Genomic DNA, 20,817 nt, shown 5'->3' with positions numbered 1-20,817 from the left:
AAGACAATCATATATTTTATAAGAAAAAAAATTGTTTGCATATAAATCAAGATTATATGCATGTGAGAAAGAGGTGAATCACACTTGTTTACATGATCAGAACAGGTTAACCTATGGTGCTTACACAAACATGAGCAGGATCAAGCCTACTGAAAATTTGTAAAACCGGTCCATCATAAATTAATTAATCTGGTGCATGTTCATGTGATACATTCGCACAGGAGGATTGCAACCGTTCAAACTAAAAGCTAGAAGATAATCTCGCATAACTACAAAAATTAGCGATTAACCTTATGAAACAAACAGAAGGTTCATTTTAATGGCAAGATAAACAGAAAACAAGTGAAGAACAGGATAAGGTGAAAAGAACAATAAGTAGGCAAAAAGTCATTGCTATCTTAAGAATTCGATAGCTCAACCCATTACAGAATTGAAATGATAACCGTTTAATTCAGTGAGATAGCTACGTAAAAACAATAAACATAATTTGAACATACTCCATGTACTGTATCAATCATACCACGCTTTTTCCCTTGACCTTGCTTCCTCAACACTCGTCACTGGATCTTCAAAAAAATATCAGAGTTATAACATGCCAGCAAGAATGAAATGCATGATGTTATTCAACAATACAAGCTATGATGTTCAATAGAAAGAGAACAGTTACTTAAATAAACCTTTTCTTTATTTTTTGAAAATATAATCATTACAGTTGCTGCTAACCAGATAACACATTCAATTTGCAATCAGTTTTGGTCAGCAATCTCGCTGAAATAGTACAATCAGAAGGAGACTTTTAGTAAATATTATAATTCAGAATAGTAACTAAAATGACAGGTTTGGGGAAAATGACAACTAAATTTTAACTCAATTGTACCATTTTAATAACCTTAAAATCCATTCAAAAAAGGCCTTATACCACAATATCAACCTCCAGAACTTAACATTTTTCAACGGAAAAAGAATTGAAGAGGAGACACTTTTTTTTTTGGTGCCGAAAGAATGAGAGGGGATGAGAGGGGGCATCATCAGCCAATTTGAAAAGGCCTTAAGAGTAATGAAAGCTTGCAGTTCAACAACAAGTCAGATCAGCAATCTCAGTCAATTTCTGAGGTAGGAATGAAACCAATTAATATTGGATTGACAGCTTCACTAAGATTGCTGGATTGCAGAGACAATGCCGGCACTAGCAATCATTGGCATCAATATGAAACCAAATACATCATTTTCCATAGTATCCGGAATTATTTCATAATTACTGTTTCACTGCTATCTCCAATCACAACTTGTGAAATTAAGCATCAACCATAGCTGCAACAGTTTGGAATTAAGTTGAAAAAAAAACACCACATTCATCTGTATATCTATGAATAAAACGTACAAGATCTAGCATCGAGAATAATAGATGAGCCAATCCTACAGATTTCTTTGCATTCAGATTTAGTTAACCCAAGCTATACAGACAACCTCAGTTAATAAATGTCCCTTCTTATGTAGACCAAGCTGATTCTTTCATCATCAAACTTCATATCCGGGGTTAACTTTCTGCTGAATATTATCATAACTTTCAAGTTCATGCATGTCATCCAAGCTCCCTAAAAACAGGGGAAGCCTTTGGTGCAACTCAACTGGTTGGATTGAAAGAATCCTTGTTTTGCCATCAGATCCTCTGCCTCCAGCATGCTCGACGAGAAAACTAAGAGGATTTGCCTCATAAACTAAGCGAAGATGATCCCTTGGATTCATTGCTATCCCTCCATATATAAGAGTCCGGTGGAAATCAGCCACAAGTGAACAAATGTACCGAGCAGAATACTTCTTAGGAAACTGCCCTTTACCTTGTCTAATCGTGTCAATGTATTGCCTTAACCCATTAGGCCAATCAAAGTATCGGGCATCATTCACTGAATAAATTTGTCCTGATAAAAGCAAAAAATAAACTAAGGTGAAATGAACCGATATGATTCTTTCTGGGACAGGGATTCAGAAAATGCAGAAAACATCATCTAAATTCCTTGCTTGGAGAACCTAATGCATTTTATACCAAATTGGATCTAATGTCAGAACATGCAAATCGTGTAACAATTAGTTTACCAGTAAAATAAAATCTAAAATGTAATTTTAGGAAACACCATGAAATTCCTAAACTAATTCAAACATATTACAACTATGCATAGAAAATGTAATTTTAGGAAACACCATGAAATTCCCGAACAAATTCAAATATATAAAAACTATGCACACAAAAAATAAGCAGCCCATGAATAACTGCATTAAGTTCCTAATGCGGAATTTACATGCAGTAAATAGAATGCTACATGCGCTTATAAGGTCAAAAGGTTGCCCTAATGCGGAATTCCAATGCAGGAATGAGTGATAGAACACATTCGGTTGATCTTACAACTATATACTAAAAGAAAGAAAACAATCCATGCAAAACCCGAAATCGTTGATCGTAAGTGTTGCACGCATCTCAATGCATCGCGACGAAAATTAAGTTAAATTTCAAAGTCGTCGGATTTCGACGAAATAAATTTTATAAAATTCTAAGCAAAATTTCGAGCAAATTGGTATAAAAAATCTATAGTAAATTTCACTTAATTTGGAAGTTAAAAATAATAGAAGTTTCATTATGTCTAAAGTGACCTTAATAATCTTAAAACAAAAATAAGGCTTGTGAGGGCAAATAAGTAATTTTAAAATCCATAACTCCCTAAATCATGAAGAGGCCAAATCCCTCCCCATTCGTGCGATTCTTTTGTTCAGCCGAAACGCGAAGAAGGAGAGGGAGGCTGACGAGCAAGGCTTCGGTGGCAGTTTCTGGCGGCCGAATTTGAGGGAAACCGTAGAGGAAGGCTAAGGAAAGACTAAGGTATGTTTTAAGTTAAGAAATTCTTATCTTTTCCATAGATTTTTGGAAGAAAAATTTTGTAGGGTTTTGCAAAAACTTCAAATTTCTTTGGGAAATTGATAGGGAAGATGGAGGGATAATTTTTAAACCTAAAAATGAAGTTTTTCCCAATATTTTTTGAGATTGGAAAGTTAGGATTTTTTATAATTTGTGAATTTTAAGAAAACCCTTTTACGATTTTTGTTTCATATGATATTAGGAATGTTTTAATGGTGGAAAATAAGGATTTTAGCAAAAATTTTAGTTTTACCATTTTTTTATGAAAATAATCTGAAAATTTAAGTTAACTTAATTATTAATTAGGTTTAGGAGGGAGTTCGGCATGATTATTAGATGAAATTAATGGATTTTAGGTTTCCTAAAAATTGAATTTTTAATAAATCCGAAAATAGAATTTAATTAAATTGATTATTGAAAATATTCTATGATTAATGCTTAGTATGATTTTATTTATATTTATCCTTAGGTGTCGATTAAGGGGGCGCCTCGAGCATAAGCAGTGTCGTTTAAGTTTACGGTACTTACGAGGTTGGTACTTGTATTTAAAATAAATTTTATGTTTCTAAATTTTTCTTTTACGTTAATTTTTTTCTTTGTATGTAAATTTCACATGTTATAATTATCTGCATTTTTAGTATTCAAAAAATGTTAAATTTTTGTACTTATGTTTATTGTTACATTAAGTGTTAAACCTTTAAGGTTAAATGTGATGGCATATTTCTTTAACTGAAATTTAGGTAGACATGAGAACATTCAATCATGAAACAATTTAGACAACATATATGAATTTCTGAATGACTTAAGCTCTATGATATATATTATGATTGTATATGCATGATGATTCGGAGTACCAAATGATAAAGGGGCTCTTCGAAGCCAATGGTAAAGGGACTCTTTGGAGTCAATGGAAAAGGGGTTCTTCGGAGCAATGGTAAAGGAATGGCTAAAAAAATTGACTGTGTACCTGATCAGTACAAAATACTGGTACTTCCGAGACATGTGTGTTATATTATGATTAAGCATTTTATGCATTTAATAAAATGTTATGATGAAACGAAGAGTTTATGAAGAATGAAAAAATTTAAGGAAAAAGTTAAAGAAAATTGTATGAAAAAGGTTATATGGTATATGCATATCAAATGTCAAGTATGATTTTTTATTTTATTTTCTCAAATTCTTCTGAATGAAAATTTCATGTATAACGTCCTGTTTTTATTGTTCATGGATTTATGATAAATAACTGTTACATACTGAGCGTTTGCTCACCCTACTTGTAGGAATATTTTTCAGGAGAGACTACTAGAGAGTGATGGTTGAAAGACCGATTACCTACCATCATAGAGGATCCCAGGATGACAGGTTTTTATACTCACGTTATGTATTATGTTGGTTGATGTATCGTGGACTACTGTAATATTTTCAGTTTATGTTTTAAGAGATTTCATGTTTGATGTATTAGAGATATTTTAGTTTGAAAGTTTAGTGGCTCTTTCTTTCATTGTTCTATTATTGGATGATTATTGTGTTTATGTCATTTATGAAATGAAAGTTAAAAGTGTTCTCCGTACGACCATCTGTTCTCGCCCCGTTAATTCGGACTAGCCGGGCCGGGTCGTGACAATGCCCAACCTCTTTTGAAAAACATAGTTGTTGATTAGTCAATTAACCACTGGTAAACAAAATGTTAGATGCGCACAAAAGGTGAAAAGTTTACCCCGAGGTGGAATTCTCATGCAGGGATGTGTGAGAACAAAATCTCCAGTTGAACGATCCAAGGTGAAAGCATGAGTTCCTGACCCAAAGCTAAGGCATAAAATCGTAGCAGATGAATATAAAGCGTAGCCAGCAGCAACAAGTCTATTCCCACTTTGGAGGGCATTAAGCTGCACTTTCTCTTCAATGGGGAGGTGATCCAATTCTTCAAGCCTATTGTAGATCCCAAATATTGTACCAGTTGGAATAGAAACATCAATATTACGAGAACCATCAAGAGGGTCAACTACAACCACAAATGGTCCATCATCAGTAATCCAAACTGGAAGATTATCTTCCTCTGATGCCATGACAGCAACTTTTCCTGAACTTCTAAGTGAGGATAGAATGATATCATTCTGCAAAAGAGGAACTTCGGTCAGTTAGAAATGATTCCAGTATTAATATAAAATATCTAGCCAGATAGACTACAAACTCTGGATTCAAAATGGTTTCTACATATATATTAGAATACTAAAAACCTGATATGAATGCCCTCAAGATTTTTTGCAGCCTCTTATGGGTCCCTTAATCTTGACAACATCTGTTTCTCCATAACTTCCTAGCGTGCAGCTGCACATGGTTGACACTACAAGAAAAATGATCAAATTCCTGCAACGTTGAATCTGAACTAGGTTAAGCTAAGAAGGTTAGCACCTAAGTGAAGTTAAAAAGGTTTGCAAGAAGCTAAGAATGAGAAGTGTTAGAGATCTAATATAAATGGAGACATGTGAAGAGGAGTTGGTGGCATGCAAGGAAACCAGCCATATGAGGGTGTGCTTACAAATAAGGAGATTGACCCATTTTGTTGATCTAAAACCCAAGAAGTTAAGTAACAATAGTTCGTCAGATGATCCAAGAACCTTGGGTACATAAGTGAAAGGAAATTGTGGGCAAAACTGTAGATGTTCCCTCCTCTTTACGCTCTCATTTTGGGTGGGAAAGAACCCCTTTGAAATGACTGCAGTTTGTTGTCCATATGGTAAATTTACTGTTCTAGGCATTTTATCAACTCGAAGCTTCCAGAAGTAAAATTTAGTTGCTAGAAGACTTTCCGTGAACTTGACTTTTCTTCCAAGACAAAATCAAGAGAAAGGACGAGGAATAGGGACCTGATCACAACTTCTTTCTTTGACTTCATTCACTCTTTTGTATAGAAATAGATTAGAAGAGAGTCGGATTCCATCTTCCCCCAAATGTGATTTATCCTATCTCGAAGTGCAACCCTTTTTGTCTTAACTTGAGCGTCTCTTTTAATCAACCTCACATTAAGCTAATCTTTAAATCCAAATACAATTCTCCAGCAGTAAGGATTCAAGATTAATGTTGAAATCCTCAACTATAAAAATCATCCAATTATATTCCTTTTTGCAATCCATTTGTGGTGGTTCAAATAATTTCAAATTTTGACATTACAATAACAACAACAACAATAAAATATCCTCATGTAAAAAGGTGAGACTAACTATAATGCATTTTAACCAATCTTAAGTGAGACTCAAAATAGAATGTAATGAATGAACTTGACCTTCCATGTTTTTCCTTTCAATTTGTCATTCCAAAGAACTTTAAAATTATTTCATCTGAGTACTGCTTAGTAATATTTATATAATATTTATGCGAGCTTAAATTTTATAATTGTATCATTAAATTTACTAACTACATATTATCATTTTTAATTATGTTAATTAAAGGAAATTTATCTTATAACATTGGTTTTTTACTAGGTTTAGACTTTAAATTTTTGCTCACAGTTTCAATGGTATCTCATTAACACATTATATTTCTAAACAAAATCATTATATTTTTTTAGCTCATTTGCTACATTTAAAAACTCATGATAATTATATATTAACTAGGTTAATGAGGCAGCTATATTATACTAATGAATTTGGGCTTAATTCATATTAAATTGGATTCATAGAGTTTCTCAACTGATTCAATATTATACAATATTTTTTTTTATTTCCTAAAGCCTTAATTGTTTTCCTTCTAAGACTATGCATTGCAAGCCAAACTATATAGGGTCCATCCCATTTTGGTCATAAAAGGACCAAATGTGATCCAAAAATTTCAAATAAGAACTAGATATTCGAGTCATTTGAGGAGTATTTTAATTTTTGGAGACTTTTTTTTTCCTTTTTCTAAAACCTTTTTCATTTCATTTCTTCAGCTCAAAACAAGATATGGAATGAAGAATAAATTAGGAGATTATAAAATATTTGTGATTATATCATTTTAAGTGAAAATATCGAAGAAAATCTAAGTGTTCATTAGAGCAAATTTTCTCGACTCCATTTAGCGATCTATTTCTCTCTCAATCTCTACGTTACTTAGCATCATTTCTATTGTTTTGAACAATCTAGCATCAAGATTGTGCAAATTTTATTTATTTGATGTTGGCCTAGTACACCACCAAAGTTCAAAAGAACTTTGAAGTTAAGCTAAATCTTGTATTTAGGAAACATAACTCGTGTAGGAAAGTTGTTACAGTCCTGCTCATTGGTTTAGAATAACACAAGAAGTGTAAGGCTACTCCATCAATTAAGAAGGGGTCTTTCACCTTAAGGAGGTATGCTCTTAAGTACAGTCAATCTTCATGCTATCATTAATAGTTATATTCCCATTATTCTAGCATAGATTCTTTTATATCAAGACATCTATCATGTGGACATTTATGTTGCATTGCGTTGATATTTAATAATCCTAAAAGATTATAGCTTGTGTACTAGCATTAATCTATTTATATTGATCTTGCAAGTCACAGCATTTGCTACTTTTTCTTCTATTCAACATCATAGTAAACTTGTGTGTTTTCTATTGTAAATTGAGCTTAATGTTCACTAGATCATGTGCTAATTGAGTGATATTATACATATTATTTATTGTTTATTCACTCACATTAGCATATGGCCTATTATTCACTCACATTTGTGTGCATTTAGTTGTATTTATTTAATTTGATTATTGTTTTTATTCTAACGATGTCGTTGCCAGCTCCCAAGTCCTGGATGAGAAAAGTGGAGGGTTGCATTAGGTAGTCGACAGCCAGCGTAAAACCTGTCGAATAATAATGACATGAATCTTTTAAGAAATTGTGTTAATATTAGGGCGTCCTCTGGAAGCGACACGCTGTATGACCTGATTACAATGACAAGTGTGCAAGGGCACTGCACTGACGCCCGGGTGCAATGTTAAATAGGCAAGGGTTCCCACATCAAGAAAGGATGTGGGCAAAGAAGCTAGTCCATGAAACTAAATTTAGGATAGGAATTTGGAATATAGGCTCCCTTACAGGAAAATTAATTGAATTAATAGATATTATGATTCTTAGGAAATTAAATATTTTGTGCATTCATGAAACTAAATGGATTGGAGAGAAGGTTAAGGAAATTGATAGTTTAGGATTTAAACTTTGATATTCGGGTAGGAGTCATACTAGAAATGGTGTAGGTGTTATTATAAATAAGAGTTTGAAGAATAATGTTATAAAAATTAATATGATTGGAGATAGAATTATAGCTTTAAAATTTAAAGATTATTGTTAATGATAAGATTGTTAATATTATAAATGTTTATGCTCCTCAAGTAAGTTTGAATATAAGTTCTAAATTAAATTTTTTGAATGACTTAGAATAATTAATACAAAAGATACCTCTTGAAGAAAGAGCTTTTTATTGGACGAGATTTAAATGTACATGTTGGTAGAGAGGTAAATGATTTTAAAAGCATTCATGGTGGCCATAGGTTTGGAATGACAAATGGAGGTGGCAAGACCATATTAGATTTTTATTTAGCTTATGATTTTTCAATTGCTAATAACTTATTTAAGAAAATGAATGAGCATCTCATTACTTATAAAAATGGATACAGTACAACTCAAATTGACTATTTTCTTATAAGAAAATTAGATTGTTTAGATTGCAAAGATTGTAAAGTTATTACAAGTTAAAATTTATGTACCCAACATCGATTATTAGTTTTGGACTTTAAGATAAAGGAGCAGAAAAAAATAAAGTAAAACGATATTCTAGGATCAAATGGGGACATTAAAGAATATTAACAAAAATATTTTTGAGAGTGAGATTTAAGATCTTAAGATTTTATTTATGCATGAAGATGCTAATGTTATGTGGGAAAAAGTGGCTAGTAATATTAAGAATATTACAAAAGATGTGCTTGGATTATCAAAGGGAAAACTCCTAATAGTAAAAATAGTTTGTGGTGGAATCCAAATGTGCAAGAAAAGATTAAAAATAAGAAGGTTTGTTATAAAAATTGATTTAATTTTAAAAATTCGGATAATTAGGAAAGATATAAAGAGGCTCGTAAGGAATCTAAGAAAGCAATATACGATGCATAGACCTTAGCTTTTAGTGATTTATATAATATATTAGATACTAAGGAGGGAGAAAGACATATGTATAAGTTAGCCAAACAAAGAGATAGGAGTAGCAAGGATTTAGTTCAAGTGAAGTGTGTTAAGGATGAAGATCAAAAAATACTTTTATTAGAAGATGATATTCAACAATGGTGGATGAGATATTTTGCTAAACTTTTTAATGAAAATTGTGAAAATAAGATTGATTATAGTGACCTTAGCGCCCTAAATGAAAATAAATATTTCTATTTTTATCGGCGTATTAATAAAACCGAAGTTAAAGAGGCTTTAAAAAAAATGAAGGGTGGAAAAGCTGTTGGACTTGATAATATTCCAATAGAGATGTGGAAATGCTTAGGAGATGAAATAATTTATTGGCTTACTAAACTTTTTAATACTATTTTGAAGACTAAAAAGATGTCATATGAGTGGAGAATGAGTGTGTTAATTCCTATTTTTAAGAATAAAGGTGATGCACAAGATTGTGCAAATTATAGAAGAATTAAGTTAATGTGTCATACTTTAAAACTATGGGAGCGAGTTATGGAGCATAGGCTGCAGCGTGATACTAATGTTTCTCAAAATCAATTTGGATTCATGCCGGGTAGGTCGACTATGGAAGTCATACATTTATTAAGAGGTTTGATGGAGAAATATAGAGAAAATAAGGACGATCTGCATATAATATTTATTGATTTAGAAAAAGCATATGATAAAGTGCCTCCACTTAGTTTTTGGCTATCTACAACCTTAATAGCCAACTTCACCAACAAAATTTTCAGCTCAATCAGAGCAGCCAAATGCTACTCTTATTATGAACAAAACCACTGCCAAAGACCATCGACAACCAAGAGAGATCTAAGAACATCCTCAAATATCTTGCCACTTGATAAAACCCAAAGAAGTTGAATCAATGCTTAATTGAGAGGTAATAATTTCATATGTTGGTGGATATTTTTAATGAGAACCAAAATTGATGCAAGTTAACAAAAAAAAAAAAACTAGTTATTGGATATAAGGAGCTAAATGCATGCAATAACTTTAACCTTATCAAGTATGTTTAAATTTAATTTTCCAACTCAAAATTATATTGAGAAGAAATCCAAGATTTTAGGATGAGGAAACTATAAACTCATTTTTATACATAGATATCTAGTGTTAAAAAGCAACTAATAAAATCTCCCACTTGGAGATTAGATTAACAATGCAATTTCATGAGCGAATAAATACCCACTTCTTTGTATGTCAGCCCAATGAGCTTTCTAAGCTCTTAAAGCAATGTAGGGTTGAATATAATGCAAGCTCAACAAGTTCAAATTGCGCTTAAATTGAAGATATGCTAGAGACATTCAAAAACATATTTTTTGTATGTCATCATGAATCCATCAATATCAAAAGTGCACCGGCCACTAAATTTTCGCACCCCTATTGCCTCTTAACTATAAATATTGCAATAGTATAACCTAGCAGTGGGTTGGATTGTGTAATATAATCTTGATTCTTGATCCACCTGATCATCTCCATACGTCTCCCATAAACCAATTCCTCTTTTTATTTGGGTACCTCGCTTGCAACCAAGAAGCTAACCCTATTCAAATCATAACTTCCCTCTAAAGCTGTAAAGTTGAAGCAACACCAATCATAATTGCACCCTGCAACACATAAGGTTCATCAGCTGTATTCACCTACATAATAACCAAATCACCTTTGAAAGTCTTACAAACTTTATCATCTCCAAAGAAATTATACCCTAAATCATTGAGTGGACTCAAAGAAGCTAAGATCATCTCACATATGACATATGACATATATCTAACACCAACCAATGTGAAAATCTCATCATCATGCACCCTATATTTAACCATGCCAACAATAGTCTTCCATTTAGTGCCATTTCTTATAAGAATATGACTCATAAATGAAAAACATTTCCTTATAGGAACAAATATGGTGTGAACAAGTCAACTCAATAATACATTGTTTGAGACACCAAAAAGGCATCACTAGCATTAGAATCAAACCAATCTAAGCCAACACTTGCATTTACTGACTTATCCTAATTATTTATATACCTCCACATTATTCCCTCTTCAAAACATGTCAATATCTCTTAATATATCATTTCTTCTTGCAATAAAAGAAAGTAATATCCTTGAATCTTCTAGTTTCTTCCATGATTAAAAATTTATCATTTCCCAAAAGATCTCTTACTAATCAGTAATCTCTCAGTTTGCCTTTCATAAATTGGACATTCAAGCTTAGAAATAACATTTTTTGAAATAAGCAAATTATTAGCAATTGTATAAAATAAAAAGAGAAGCATAAAATTAAGTTAAATGTGGCAAAGATGAGAATGCTTAGGTGGATGAGTAGCTTTACACTTAGAGACAAAACGTGAAACGATTATATTCGTGAAAAGGTTGGAGTAGCTCCAATGGCGGATAAGATTAGAGTTAGTCGTCTTGGATGGCTTGGTCGCATAAATGTTGGCCTTCTGATGACCCAGTTACGAGAGTAGATGTATTAGATATGAACTATGTTAAGAAAAGTAGAGGTAGACCAAAAAAACTTTGTTAGAAAGTAGTTGAAATGAATTTTTCATTATATTTAAATAAGAATTTGACTCTTAATAGGACACAGTGAAAAAAAATGATTCATGTAGCTGGCCTCATGTAGTAGGATAAAACTTGATGTTGTTGTTGTTGCTGTATAAGCGAATTGTATCTCAATTATATAACATAATATCATTGAAATGCTTGTAAGAAGGATACAAAGAGCACGACAATAACAAAATTTGATCTACACCATTAACAATCACATAAATATTCCTAACATCTCAAATAATGGAATTAACCTCATTCAAATGTGACAAAATGGGTGCATCTTTCTACATGTAAAGAAAATACCATCTCAGCTATTGATAGAGTTTTTTGGAAAGGCATTTAATCATGTACAAATATCCTAAATTAAGCCACAAACCTTTAGCAATTGTTTCCTCTAAGACATCCAACATGACCTATACCAAACATAGTTGAAACAAAGAGAAAGTTTTATAATCCATCTCTACCTAGTCTTCTTCACTCAAGATCTCAAGAATATATGCACGCTCCATGAGTGCCTTCACATGTCCTAGCTAGACTAAAATACCACACATCTTAGTTCTACAAAGCCCAAAGCTCTTTGAGCCATTGAACTTCTCAATATCAAACTCCAAGTCCATCATATTCCTTTTAACCATTGCTATATTATCAGCTGCTAACAAAAAGAGCACGCCAAACTTCTCTGTTGTGGAAGTTCTGACCCAGAAGCAAGATCAGTTGCTAAGAAAAAGAGCATGCCGAACTTCTATGTTGTGGAAGAGCTGACCCAAAATAAGTGCGATGAAAGACAATGTAATTGTTACTATACACTAGTAAGCCATATTTCATCTCCTTTTAAATGTAAGTTGCAATCATTCCGTCTTCTACATTCTTCCAAAAGCCAACAAACTTAAATGAAGATTGCACTCGTCGATGCCTCCTTATAATCATCAATTGCCTCAAAACCTTAATAGATGACTTAACTAACCCAAACCAATGGCAAACCTCGCAACCATAACCACTACCACATGCAGAGCAATCACCTGGCACCGGCTACTCTTCTCAAAACAAGACTATCTGCCAAAACTGCTGTCCACCAAAAGAGAACCCAAGAACCACAAATATCCAACTATTGGGTGTAGAACTGTAGATTAAAGGAGTTGAATCCTATCCGTCATTGAGAGAAGCAATATTTGCATGTGTTGATGGCTATTTTAAGGGGAACAAAAGTCAATGGAGTCTTCTTAAAATAATAATACTATTTAATATTTATTTGATTTAAGAAGCAAAATATCTGCAACAACTTTACCTCAATCAGGTATGCTAAAATTTCATATTGAAACTCAAAATCATGTTGAGAACAATTTCATGATTTTAGGGATAAGAAAATTTAAAACTCAATATTCTCCAAAAAAAATTTGGGTTAAGAGGGAATTAATCTAGATAGAACGAACTCTAAGAGCCAAAAGTAATTTATTCACAAAGAAAATGACTAAATAATGATAAATGGAATAATGAATTATACGCTTTGAAAGAGTTAAACAATTAGCAGGTGTGGTGGCGTGCAGGCTACTTTTATTTAATACTAACAATAAAGGGATTTACCAGCAACCTTTTTATGCTTCAGGTTTTCATAATAATGGTCCAGCACAAAATTCATGGAAAAGAAAATAAGAAAGCTTGATTCACATAAAACATAAATGAATTTGATAGTACCTAACATAATGTAATCTAAATAACTCTCAGAAAAAATATTAATAGACCGAAACAGAACCTTATGTTGTTTGTTACAAATTTTCTTCAGGAATAAAATTGCGCTGTGTACAAATTCCTTCAATAAGGCTATAATAGCATATGATAATGTGATTACTAAATTGAAACCAAGTGAATTTATTCTTATTGTACCTTATTTTACAATAGGGTACAATGTTGATTGAGCGGCAGACTGCATCTTAGAAGTGGAACATAAGTGGCATTCATGTTGAAAAACTTCTAGATTGTAACTCACAAAACAATTAAAAATTTTCACACCTTGCATGCACTAAAATAAAGATTTATCCATCAATAGTTTTTTTTCCCTTCTCTTTTTTAAGAACCTTCTCAAAATCTTATGAAGCATTAGAGCATAGAAAAATGTCGATGGATAAAATGATCCATTTAGTTATCAGACGAAACCTTTTTTTTTTTACCTACTTGTTTATTTCTCAACCCCTTACTATGCAATTTAATACAAACATAAAATTACTGCCAATTAAAAAATTGTTCAAACTCACCTGCTTAACGGAAAATAAAGCACTCAATTGCCCCTCAAATTACAGTTTGCCTTAAAATCTCCTTCCATAACAATTCATTCAGCAATTTCTTCCAATGATTTTCAGTTAGCTAACCATGACAAAGGACATATCCTTGCAGTTTTCGAATAATATTAAAAAAACCATTAACCCCCAATTGCTTACCTGCAACCTAGCAACTGATAATGATGTCCACAAGCCGACCCAACTTGTTGGGATAAAGCTAAGAATGACGAGAATGTTGATGATTAGGTTCGATTCGGCTACCAAGATAATAAATATGATTTATAAGTCGACCCCAAAATCAAAGACTATCTCTCTTGCAAACGAAGGGCAACTGGTAAAAATAGATAGCTAATATAACATGAAATTTCCTTCCAGTGCTCAATTGAACTTCGGAAAGTTGCCTAATTAGTTACATAAACACAAATGTCAATCGAAATGTCTAAACAAAAAAAAAAAACGACAAGAACTACCGATACTATATCGAGCGGTTTGGGGGCGTCCCTGCCTGAAGATGACAACCCAACTTCTCCATGGGCTGGCCTTCTGCCGAGTTCCAAGTTGAAGGGAGAAGCAACCAATGCCGCAATTCGTTTGCAGGCGTACTCTAGATGGGCGATCAAGATAGCCATATCGTCCCCGACATCGGCCCCTGTCTTCCCGAAATACTCCATCAAGGTGTGCGAGCGCCTGTCATCAAGAAGATCCATCTCGGAGCTCAACGCTTTCACGCACGGCGATATGGGTCTCGCTGTCGGAAGGAGGGGGCTGCCAGTTGCTCCGATGATCGGAGAGGAGAAACTTGAGCGAGCCGGATTGGTGATATTGCACAGAGCTGGTGGGAAATTGAGATTAGGGTTAGGATTTGTGAGCAGGAAAATATGCATTGCTCTCGCCTCTCTCCTTGCGCGGGCACAGTGAAGTGGGTAACGGCATAAGCTTTTGGGAAAAGGACAGCGGGTAATATTAGTTTTGGAACGAGTTTTCTAAGCTACTTTAAGAATCATCAAAAAATTTATCTCAAATAAAATCTCAATTTTTCATGAAAAACTATTATATGTGGTCTCCAGACATAGCTCTAAATCCAGAATTTAATGAGATATTGAGCCTTGATGAGATGCTAAACACAGGCAGTGCAGGCGAGCGTGACAGTGCAAGGGAAAGGAAGTGCGGGCATAGGATTGATGCAGGCAAGCGAGTGCCATGAGGAGAGCTCGGATTTATACTCCTTATAACTCTTATTGAATCAAAAAAATTAGTCACTTAGACTCCTTATAACTCTCAATCAGTTTTCAGCTTCATTATGACTTTCATCAGTGAATCATATGAATCAATAAAGTATCACGTTGGATTATCATATTATATATCTTATATCAATCAATACATTTCACCGGCATTAATTGGACATTCATGTACATATCACACATATCAGTACATTCCACTTTCAGTATACTTTTTTCTCTATTCATTCATATAAAATTCATATATACAATTTTTAGTTGATAAAAATATAGTAAAATCATATCAAATTATTCAAAATGATCAAATCTATAAATCTCATAAATTAAACGCTGAAATATTATGATATTAAGAGATAATGTCTTTTTGACAAATTTAATATAGATAAAAAATGTATAATCAAAAATATTGAAAACGGAGTAAAGATTAGTCACTTACAACAACAACAACAACAACATCAAGCCTTTATCCCACTACGTGGGGTCGGCTACATGAATCATTTTTCTCCATTACGTCCTATTAAAAGTCAAATTCTCGTTTAAATCTAATAAAGAAAGGTCATTCCTAATATTTTCTAACCAAGTCTTTTTAGGTCTACCCCTACTTTTCTTAACATAAGTCAAATCTAATACCTCTACTCTCCTAACCGGGTCATCGAAAGGCCGCCGTTTTATGTGACCAAACCATCTAAGGCGACTCTCTCTAATCTTATCTTCAACTGAAGCTACTCCAACCTTTTCACGTATATGCTCATTTCGTATCATATCTCTAAGGGTAAAGCCACTCATCCACCTGAGCATCCTCATCTCTGCCACACTTAACTTAGTATGATGCTTCAATTTTAATGGCCAACATTCGGCACCATAAAACATTGCAGGCCTAACTACCATCTTATAGAATTTTCCCTTAAGTTTGAGGGGTACATTTCTATCACATAACAAGCCCGATGCATTCCTCCACTTCAACCATCCAACTTGAATTCTGCTGATAATATCCCCATCTATTTCACCATCACTCTGAACAATTGATCCAAGATATCTAAAACGTGTACTCTTATTAATGACTTGATCGCCCAAAGTCACAATCCCCTCACTAGGTCTATTACTACTAAAATTACACTCTATATAGTCCGTTTTAGATCTACTCAAGCGAAAACCTTTAGACTCTAAGGCTAACCTCCATAATTCAAGTTTACCTTCAACTCCCTCTCTAGTCTTATCAACAAGAAGAATATCATCAGCAAAAAGCATACACCAAGGTACATCCTCTTGCAAATGTCTAGTGAGAACATCCAAGACTAAAGCAAAAATATATGGGCTTAAGGCTGATCCTTGATGAAACCCAACCGAAATAAGGAAATACTTGGTTAATTCACCTTATGTTTGAACACAAGTAATAGCTCATGCATACATATCTTTAATGATTTGAATATAAGCATTATTGACTCCTTTCTTTTCGAGAACTCTCCATAGCACTTCTCTTGGAACTTTATCATTTAGGGTGCTAAGGTCACTATAGTCAATCTTATTTTCACAATCTTCATTAAAAAGATTAACAAAATATCTCATCCATCTTTGTTGAATATCATCTTCTAATAAAAGTATTTTTTGATCTTCATCTTTAATACACTTCACTTGAACAAAATCCTTACTACTCCTATCTCTTTGTTTGTCTAACTTATACATATATCTTTCTCCCTCTTTAGTATCTAATCTATTATATAAATCACTAAAAACTAATGTATTTACATCGCATATTGCTTTCTTAGCATCCTTACGAGCCACTTTATATATTTCCCAATTATCATAATTTTTAAAATTAAACCAATTTTTATAACAAAGCTTCTTATTTTTAATCTTTTCTTGCACATTAGGATTCCACCACCAACTATTTTTACTATTTGGAGCTTTTCCCTTTGATACTCCAACGGCATTTGCAATATTCTTAATATCACTAGACACTTTTTCCCACATAATATTAGCATTCTCATGCACAGACAAAATCTTACGATCTAAAATCTTATTTCCAAAAATAGGAATAAAATCCGTAATAGGAATGACGAGCAAATACGACCCAAAGTTCTTTCTTCTTTTTATTTTTCTCCTAATTTAATTTCTTCCTAGACAAGCAACCAGGTAAGAGAGGCGGTGGGGTGAGCCACAAATAAATGTATAAATATAAATATATATATATATATACACACACACACACACACACACTAGTGGCTTAATAACAAAGCACTCTACTTCATAATTTTCATATTAAAATTTTTTGCAACTTATTTTCTATTAAGAAAATGAAATCTTATTTATATTATGAATTAGAAATTTTGAGGTTACTTTGAGTAGACTAAGGGCAGAATTTTTAGCTTAAAAAATTTTGCAACTTATTTTCTATCAAGAAAATGAAATCTTATTTATAAAATGAATTAAAAAATTGAGTCTTTTCTTATTTAAATTTGAAATTAAATTTTGAGCCAGACTAAATTCATTTCAAAATTTTAAATTAGAGTAAATTATTATTCAAGCATGATCTTTCATAACTATGAATTCTCTATAATCTAAAAAATATGTGTTTTTTTAGTATTGAATTGTAAGATTATATTAATATATTTTCTCCCCTATGATTTTAATATAAATATCAAATGTTTCATTAATGTCCAATTCAGCTTGTAACCTCACAGGCACTTAACACATTGTACAAGCCACAGATCAGGTATGCTGTTACTGTTTCCTATGATCTATAAATGCTAAGTAAGAAACAATGAATTCAGTAAATAAAAAATGAGAACAATGTTACCATTCCTCTAATATAAGGTTCGTTTGAGACGGCTTTCTTATTGCTTCTTAAAGCGGCTTTCTAGCACAAAAATTTATAAATTTCAGTTAAACTCTGTCAAAACATTTGCTTCTACCAGTAATCTCCACAAGAGCAAATACCATCTTTGAAATGATGAAATCTGTTAATATCTCTTATTATAATTTCTCTGTCATGAATCTTTGAAATGAACTTAGCTGCTGAGTGACAGTCTCCACAAATCCTGAGATTTTTAGTAATTCTAAGAGTTGCACCTGGGCTTGTGTTGAGAATCCCAAAAGCAATTGCAAGCTTCTCGCTATGTGTTGCCAAATTACATTCTTTTTCCTCCTCATTAACATCATGAAGAACAAAACTAGTTTCAGGCCTGTATCCTGCAGCCTTCATCTTCACAGGAAGATCCTCTAGAAACTTGTAAATCTCACTTGCTTGTGGATGACACTGATCACCTGTAAAGAAAGCATAAGCTTGCCCATTAATCTCACTCCAGCTGCATCCAGGACTCTTCTTCATTCCTTTTTCTCTAAGAACAGCTCTCAGTTTCTTCACTTCATCCCACTTCCCAGCCTCCGCATACATGTTTGAGAGCAAAATATAGTTCCCTGAGTTACTGGGTTCTAGCACAAACAACCTCTTTGCTGCAATCTCTGCAACTTCCAGGTTCCGGTGAGTGCGACTCGCTGCGAGCAATGCACCCCAAATGCTAGGACCAGAATCAATTTTCATCTTATTGGCAATCTCCAGGGCCTTCTGGAGCTTTCCTGCTCGACTAAGAAGATCAACGATGCAAGCAAAGTGCTCATATTTTGCTTCAACAGAATAAACCATACTCATGGTATCAAAATACTTCATTCCTTGATCAACCAATCCTGAGTGGCTGCACCCAGACAGCAAAGCTGTGAATGAAACTGCGTCGGCCTGAACTCCAGATCTAGCCATGTCATCAAAGGCTGATACAGCTTCTGGTCCAAGTCCATGCGAAGCGTAAGCGGCGATCATTGTGTTCCAAGCAACCACACTCTTATCTCCTTCGGATAAACAGTCGAAACAACGACGAGCTTCGACCAAGCTTCCACACTTGGCATACATTCCCATAATTGCAATCAGCACGGTAGGATGTGAATCTAAGCCCAATGTCCTTGCATATTCATGAATCCTCTTCCCTTGATCGAGTGCCGCAGAGTGAGCACAAGCAGGCAAAACACTCACAATGGTCACCCAATTAGGCTTCACCTCTTCACAATCCTTTTTCATTTCTTCAAACATTTGCAACGCACGATCTGCAACGCCGTTCTGTGTGTAACCTGAAATCATGGCTGTCCAGGAGATGACATTTCTCTTCGGCATATCATCAAAAAGATGCTCTGCAACTTTAACAGCTCCCACCATCATGTACCCTGCAATGAGGGCATTCCAAGAGGCGATGTCTTTAAAAAGCATTACGTCAAACAGGCGGTGTGCAAATCTGACCTCGCCGCACTTCGAGTACATGTTGATTAGCGAGCTTCCCACATATACATCAAGCTCGAGGCCGGTTCGGAGACACAGGGAATGGACCGCACGGCCGGTGAAAAGCGATAGGAGATTGGCGCAGGCCTTGAGGACGAAGGGAAAAGTGAAATGGTCCGGGCGGAGGCTGCAGGCGAGCATGGCATGAAAGAGGGAGAGGACTTGAGTGTGGAGGTTGCGAAGGGAGTGGCCACGGATGAGAGAGTTGAAGAGAAGAGTAGAGGGAGAAGGGTGGTGGAGGAGGAGGAGGGAGGCGGAGCGGAGGTCGCCGGAGCTGGAGTACATGGCGGCCATGCGGGCGGCAATGGTGGGGTTGGTATGGACGCCGTGGAGGAGGAGGAGAGCGTGTAGCTGCCGACCATGGCGGAGGGAGTTTGGAGTGCGTGCGAGGACGCAGAAGATGGAGGAATGGAAGAGTGGATGGAGTGGGTTTTGAAGGAGCGATCGGAGGAGGGAGGGGAGATCTTGCTGCATGGACGAGCATCGCCAGCTTCAGCTTACATCCATTAATTAATCAATTTTGAATTTGAGCTCGGGTTAAAATCTACGACATTAAAAGTAGGCTGATCAACTGAATTATTAATTAAAAAATATAATAGTTTTAATTCAAATATGACAAAATAAAATAAAATTATAAAAATAAATGAGAGATTAAATGATAAATAATAAGAAATTATTATTTATAAAGAAGTGGGATAGAATTTTAAATATTTTTAATAATTTATACTTAATTTTTTAATTTTAAATGCATATTTTTTATTCAAGCTAATGATAGGCTAGGTGTTGACTCTTTAGCTCATCGATGTTTAACTCGAGAGCCATTTATTGAGTTCGAACTCAAATATCCACATTAGTCGGCTTGGCTCAGTTACACTAAGGGGCGTGGTGGAAATTTGAATTAAAGCTAAGGGTTGTGTATATTTATGTTGGAAAAATTATATCAAGATATCATTGTTAGAATAATTATATACATTTAATTATGTGAGACGTCGCAATAATTATTTAAGTATGTATATTTAATTATATAACTCATTAAGTGGCCCATATATTAGAATTATTGAAATTTAATTATTTATGTTTAATCCTATTGGTCAAGAAGAGATGATTTGATCATTCGTTTATGGACCGTTTGATCAAATAACTCCTATGTGGTTATTGTAACCAATCTTTAGGAAATAACTCCTATGCGGTTATTGTAACCAATCCGTAGGAAATAACTATCGGCCCTCTCTCTTTCTCATTATATGAGGAGTTGCTTTGCTCCATAGAGAACTAACTCATGAAAGAAGAAACTTGATACGTCCTCCAAAAAATTATCTTAATCCGGCGCGAATC

The 20,817-nt window shown here is 34.0% G+C and overlaps 2 protein-coding genes across 2 annotated transcripts; both read right to left on the bottom strand.

Moving 5' to 3' along the window:
- Positions 1-1,208: 1,208 nt before the first annotated feature.
- LOC110103117 (fructose-1,6-bisphosphatase class 1) lies at positions 1,209-15,075 on the bottom strand. Its single transcript, XM_020831690.2, has 3 exons — positions 14,391-15,075; positions 4,626-5,022; positions 1,209-1,919 (listed from the first exon to the last, which is right to left on the bottom strand). Exons 1-3 carry the CDS (start codon positions 14,802-14,804, stop codon positions 1,519-1,521), a joined length of 1,212 nt encoding a protein of 403 aa, XP_020687349.1. The 5' UTR covers positions 14,805-15,075; the 3' UTR covers positions 1,209-1,518.
- A 2,888-nt stretch (positions 15,076-17,963) lies between these two features.
- On the bottom strand, positions 17,964-19,991 carry LOC110103115 (putative pentatricopeptide repeat-containing protein At3g49142). Its single transcript, XM_020831687.2, has one exon. The coding sequence runs from the start codon at positions 19,954-19,956 to the stop codon at positions 18,067-18,069; it is 1,890 nt and encodes a 629-aa protein (XP_020687346.2). The 5' UTR covers positions 19,957-19,991; the 3' UTR covers positions 17,964-18,066.
- Between the last annotated feature and the right edge of the window lie 826 nt (positions 19,992-20,817).

The sequence above is a fragment of the Dendrobium catenatum genome, unplaced genomic scaffold (assembly GCF_001605985.2).
Source record: "Dendrobium catenatum unplaced genomic scaffold, ASM160598v2 fragScaff_scaffold_1684, whole genome shotgun sequence".
In the NCBI taxonomy this organism is placed as follows: Eukaryota; Viridiplantae; Streptophyta; class Magnoliopsida; order Asparagales; family Orchidaceae; genus Dendrobium; species Dendrobium catenatum.
This window is presented reverse-complemented; position numbering and strand designations above follow the sequence as displayed.

Excerpts from the sequence above, each read along its gene's own strand:
- LOC110103115 (XM_020831687.2), bottom strand. The coding sequence starts at position 19,956 with ATGCAGCAAGATCTCCCCTCCCTCCTCCGATCGCTCCTTCAAAACCCA.
- LOC110103117 (XM_020831690.2), bottom strand. The coding sequence starts at position 14,804 with ATGCATATTTTCCTGCTCACAAATCCTAACCCTAATCTCAATTTCCCA. Across the intron at positions 5,023-14,390 it reads AACCGCTCGATATAGTATCG|AATGATATCATTCTATCCTC; the intron begins GTAGTTCTTGTC and ends CCTCTTTTGCAG. Across the intron at positions 1,920-4,625 it reads CATGAGAATTCCACCTCGGG|GACAAATTTATTCAGTGAAT; the intron begins GTAAACTTTTCA and ends TGCTTTTATCAG.